General features: G+C 60.5%; 1 protein-coding gene across 1 annotated transcript; it reads right to left on the bottom strand.

The window, feature by feature from the left end:
- Window positions 1-1,084: 1,084 nt before the first annotated feature.
- On the bottom strand, window positions 1,085-5,352 carry RPS10 (ribosomal protein S10). Its single transcript, XM_014872726.2, has 6 exons — window positions 5,240-5,352; window positions 4,425-4,574; window positions 4,068-4,239; window positions 1,945-2,022; window positions 1,558-1,613; window positions 1,085-1,173 (listed from the first exon to the last, which is right to left on the bottom strand). The coding sequence occupies exons 2-6, from the start codon at window positions 4,572-4,574 to the stop codon at window positions 1,132-1,134; spliced, it is 498 nt and encodes a 165-aa protein (XP_014728212.1). The 5' UTR covers window positions 5,240-5,352; the 3' UTR covers window positions 1,085-1,131.
- Between the last annotated feature and the right edge of the window lie 335 nt (window positions 5,353-5,687).

Below are 5,687 nucleotides of genomic sequence, written 5' to 3'. Positions count from 1 at the left end.
GGCGGGGAGGCGGTGCTGCCCCTGTACCCTCACGGCGCGCCCGCTACGCAAAGTGCTCAGCGCGGCTTCCAGAATCGCTCCCCCCGCGCAGGCGGCGCCGCCACGCCCCCGCCCCGGCTCGCGCGCTCTGCGCCACTGGCGCATGCCGCGTTCGGGAATACGGCGGGCGGCGTAGAGCGGCGGCGGCGGGCTCTCGGCCTTACGCAAACGGCGCAGGGGCCGGGCCGGCCGCGCGCACGTGGCCCCGCTGTGACAGCGGCTCCGCGGGGACAGCAGCGCCCGCCCTGCGCCGCGTGGGGGCGCTGCGGCCGCGCCGGCACCGCGGGTCCGCGCCAGGCCCCAACCCCCGGTGACACCGCGGGTCCGTGTCCAACCTCCCGGTGACACCGTAGGTCCGTGTCCATCCCCCTGGTGACATTCCGTGTGTGTGTTCATATCCCTGGTGACACCGTGGGGCCGTGTACACGGCCCCGGTGACACTCCGTGTGTGTGTGTGTCCACCCCCGGTGACACCGCGGGTCCGCGTCCATTGCCACTGCGGTGACACCCAGCAGGGTGTCCACTCCTCCTGCCGGTGACACCGCGGCCATGCCGGGCCCGTTACCGGTCGCTGTCACCGGCTGCCGAGCGACGCCTGGCGGCGGGCGGCGGCCACTGCGCCACTCCCCCCCCCACAACGTTCGCCAACGTTGGCGAACGCCGCCCTCGGTCCCTGTAAGGGACAGCGCAGGTGACAGTGCAGGTGACAGTGCAGGTGGCAGCGCAGCGGTGCAGGACACGCGGACCCGCCCACGCGGGCTATGTCCCGAGCACAGGGACATGGGCTGGCACAGCTGAGCTCTCCATCTGCAGAACAGCCCAGCCCTGCTGCACTGCTGGGAATCATCACTGCCCTGGGCAGATGGGAAACACTCCCACATTCCTCCAGGACTCACCTCCACACCCCCTAAACTTGGAGAGTTCCTTCACTAGAACCTGTATTTAATCACTCCCAAAGTGCTGCTCCAGATGCCAAAGATCTGAGTCACACTGTGCTTCGTGAGCTCTGTTTGTGCACTTCAGAGAGACACAGGCATGAACCCAGTGACATTTTCACCTCTTTTATTATACACAAAACATGAGCACGAAGTTCTACTGCGGAGGCTGACCACGTCCACGACCGAATCCACCTCTCTGCAACAGCAAAAGGAGAGTGTTAGAAATCATTGTGTCAAGCAATGACAGCAAGAACAAACATCATCAAAGGTCTTTGATGGCAGAGGTCAGCCAGGTGAGTGCCACCAACATCAACCCATTCCAGCCAGTTCTGTGCCTCACACCTAAAATACTTTTATTTTTGACGTATAAAATTATGGATCTCCAAAGAGCTCGGCTTGCTCTCAAACCTGTCACTGGCCTCTGTCCCACCACATCCTGTCCCCACAGTGAGTAAGCTGCCTGTGAAGGGTGACAGTTTCCAGTCTCTCTGACACCCTCAGAGTCCCACAGGCAGGACCCTCCAGCTTCTCTCATCAAAGGCTTCAACAAAAGAAGCAAAGCTCAAATGCAAATACTCACGAATTGGAATTCTGTGGCTGCTCCAGCACCAGCCTCAGCCTTCTTGTCAGCACCAGCTGCAGAGAGAGAAGCAGTCAGTGCCCACAGAAACCCCTGCCCAGCACAGCACTCTCCCGCCTGGAAGCAAAGCTTTAACCATCCCACAGAACTATAACCGGGCTGAACACAGCAAAGTGAAACAGCTTTAACTGAGCAAGTCTGAGAGTTACTGAACCAACCCCAGAGAAAATCCCACAGCTCAGCCGGACTGAACTCCAGCAAACCTCCCATCCACCTGCACATACACACTCTTAAGCTATGCCCAAAGTCTCATCTTCCCCTTTTCTCCTTCAGAGGAGCCTTAGAGGTGGGAAAATTGTCCCCAGGAGGGCGGGGGGGCACACTCACGTGGCACGGCGCTGCGGCGGTACGTGTCCCGGTCAGCCTCGCCCCGCGTGAGCCGCGCCGGGCGCTCGCCCTCCAGACCTGCAACACACAGCAGAGCCTCAAACACTGCTCAGCCAGGGCACAAACAGCTCCTTCCTGCACCCCAAGGTGCAGAACAGCATCGGGTGTGCCAGCAGTGCTGCACCTGGGGCACATCAGGGAGAATAAACCTAAGGAAAAAAGTGATTTAGTAAAGGGAAACTTCGCTTTAAGGGTGAAATCTGCTCAGGTGTCCCAGCTTGTGGCAGGGTGGAAGTTAAATAATGTGAGAAGTGGGCTTACAGCATCATCTCAACAGTCTTCTGGTTATCAAACCAGTGCTGAACATTATTGTTGCTAAAAATCCCAGAAATACTGGGAATCTGCCATGTCAAACAAGCCTGTGCACAGCTGAGTGACAAACTACAGGACAGAATTCTGACCCCAACCTGGAACAGCCACAGTGCCAGTACCCCAAATCCCCCCACAGAACACATTCATGACAGTAAAAGTAGATTATCTGTGGAATCTCAGATTAACAGCAGACAAAACTCCTGTAGGAACACCCAGACACGGTGGGACCACCACCTCTCAGGGATTGGGATATGTTCCTGGAGCCCAGGCTGGGCCCACCCAGGCAAGACCCACTGAGGGGCAGCTGGCACACCCCAGTGTCCTCCTGCACGTCCCCAGGCACTGGTTTGGCCATACAAAACCCAGTTCTTGTAATAATTCTTTTATTACACCACCTCTGTGGCTCCCAGGCTGCTGCTGCCTCAGGCAGGTCATCCATAGCAAAAAAGAGCAACAAGTGCAGCCCTTCCACATATCCCTGCCCAGATGGGGCTGAGGAGGGTTCCAGCACCAGGACAAGGCTGTGACACCACACACAGCTCCTCCTGCACAAACCCTGGCCAGAAGTTGCCACCTCTCCCTCTCTCCCTTCCAGCTGGGATGCAGCTCCTTTAGCTCAGTGCATAAAGACAGCATGTAAAGAACAAATCTTGGAACATCTAAGCAACTCATAGATCAAAGAAAGCAGTGTATTCTCAGTTTCTCTGCAATTCCTTCCTTTGAAGCAGGTGATGCTCCCATTTTGTTTGGCTCAGACACAAACTGCAGCAGCTGGGGGTGAACTCCCAGCACCCCATGGCTCCTAGTGTGGCTCAGAACCAAAAAAGCACAAGCCATGTGAGCCCCCAGAGCCAGAGCACATCTGGCTACACCCCCTGCACTCAGGGATGTGAAAACCCACCGAGGGAAAAATCAGAGCTGCAATTTCAACACACAGAATCACAGAGCAGATGGGCGGTGATCTGGAGATCATCCAGTTCAGCCCCTCTCAAGGCAGGGTCACTTGGAGCAGGTGACACAAGCATGTGTCCAGGTGGGTTTGGAATATGTCCAGACATGGAGACTCCACACCCTCCCGGGGCAGTTGTTCCAGTGCTTTGCCACCCACATGCAAAGTTCCTCCTCATGTTGAGGTGGAACTTGCTGTGTTTTAGTTTCTGGCCACTGCTCCTTGTCCTGTCACTGGGCACCATTGAACTGAGCCTGGCAGCATCCTCTGGTACATCCCCGGGGATATTTGTGGGTATTTGTCTTCTCTCCTCCAGACTAACCAGGCCCAGCTCCCTCAGCCTCCCCTCATAGAGAGACGTTCTAAACCCCTCAGCACTTTTGTTGGCTCTGCTGCTCCTCCACCACAAGTTTGCTGTTGACCTTTAACAATGAGCCCTGTTTCAGCAGCACCTTCAGTGTCCGTGGGGAAGGCAGAGTGGGACACCCAACCTGGCCACAGGTGATCCCCAGGTGGGGCTCAGCCGGCCCTGGACAGTACCTCCACCATATTCCAATCTCAGCAGGCATGTTCCCAGCAATCCTAGTCCCAATCCCCACTCAGAGCATGTCCCTCTGGGTCCCAGCTCTCCCCACCCTCTCAGGAGACACCAGTCCACTGCCAGGTACAACAGCCACAAATCTCAACCACGTTTCCTTGCTCTGCTCACAATTTTACACCCAATTCCCACAGCCCCACTCTCCTGACAGCCCAACATGCCCACCCTTGGCTGCCCAGCACCCCTGTGCCCACCCCAGCTGACCTTTGGGCCGGGGTCTGCCAGTCTCGGGGCGGCTCCGGCGCAGCGTGGCCGGGACGATCTCGGGGGGCAGGTGGAGATAATCCCGCAGGTACTGGATGCCCTCATTGGTCAGGTACCAGTAGAAGTGTCTCCAGGCAAACTGCTCCTTCACGTACCCCCGGGACTTGAGGGACTGCAGAGAGAGCTCCCAGTTAGGGCTGAGCCCCTCCCAGCTCCTCCACCAGTGCCTCACAGCCCCTGGGGTTCAGCAGGGCAGTGGAAAACAGGAATGTGGGAATGGGGAACAATTCACATGCACAGAACACAATGCAGCACACCCCAAGAACCAACACCCCGTGTGCCCCCAAGCCCTCGCACCTGCATGGCTTTCATGACGTGCAGGTTGGGCACGTTCTTGTCCACGAGCTCGGGGTGTTTGGGCATGTGCACGTCTTTCTTGGCCACCATCACCCCCTCCTTGAACAGCAGCTCATAGATGGCAATTCGGTTCTTCTTGGGCATCAACATCTGCAGAGGGCACAGGAAACGGGGCTCGGTGACATTTGGGCACCAACATCTGCGCCGGGGACAGCGAACCCTGCTGGGTGACCCCAGTGCACCCCGAGTTGCCCCGGGACGCTCTTCCCACCGGGCTGCTCCTCGGGAGGGAAAACGGAGCAGTCTCAGCCTTTACTCCTTTAATCATCCCCCGCACTGTCGGTCACAGCGGGACACGGGCACAGGGAGGGAAGGGCTGTGACCTAGGAGGGAGCCTGTCCCGGCCCGCCGCGGACGCCATTGGTGCTACTATTAACTCAAACTGAACCCGGGAACCGGGAGCCGTGGGAGCCTCTCGCCCCTCCGAGAGCCGGAGCCGGCCCCGGCAGCGCCCCAGGACGGGAACTCGGATACGGGCGGCGCTCCCGGACCCGCCGGGCCCGGGGCGCGCGGAGCTCCCCGTGCTTGGGCATGACTGAACCCTTGAGGATCACGGGCCACCCCTGCGGCAGCGCTGGGCCAGCAGGCCCCGGTGCCAGCGCTGGACCTTCGGTACCACCCCCCGGCCTGGCGCCCCCAATCCCTCCCTCCCCGCACAGCCGGGCCTGGCGCCCCAATCGCGGAGATATCCCGCAGGAGGCTCCAGGCCGCGGGATGGCGGCGATGCGGGGCCGATGGCCCGAGCGAGGCCTCACCGTGGCGGTAGCGGCGGGGCCCGACCGGAAAGGGCTGCGCGTGCGCCGGACCGCCGCTTCCGCCGTGCGAAAGGCCCCCCCCCGGCGGCGAGGGTGGCCACGGCGCTGCCTGAGCGGAGCGCAGGCCCCCTCCCGCCTGGGAGCGGGCAGCCCGCCATGGTGCCTGATAGGGTCAGCAGGCGACCCCCGCCTCGTCCACCCCGTGCCACCCCAGCCGTGACATCCCCCTGTGTCCCCAGTCGTGTCACCCGCAGCTCCCCGCGGTGCCCGGTGTCCTTGGGAGCGGGGCTGTAAAGCCCTGCCAGCGGTCCCGGAGAGCCGTGGGTCCCACCCGGCCCAAGGGCTCGAGGCTCCCGGAGGCACCGCAGTGCTCTGCTCCCCAAAACACCCGCCCGGGAGCCGGCGTCCACCCCGTCTGGAGGCTCTCGTTCCGGCGGGATGGGACTGG

The sequence above is a fragment of the Sturnus vulgaris genome, chromosome 29, assembly GCF_052056855.1.
Source record: "Sturnus vulgaris isolate bStuVul1 chromosome 29, bStuVul1.hap1, whole genome shotgun sequence".
Lineage (NCBI taxonomy): Eukaryota > Metazoa > Chordata > Aves > Passeriformes > Sturnidae > Sturnus > Sturnus vulgaris.
The sequence above is the reverse complement of the archived record's forward strand: the minus strand, read 5'-3'. Positions and strand labels throughout refer to the sequence as shown.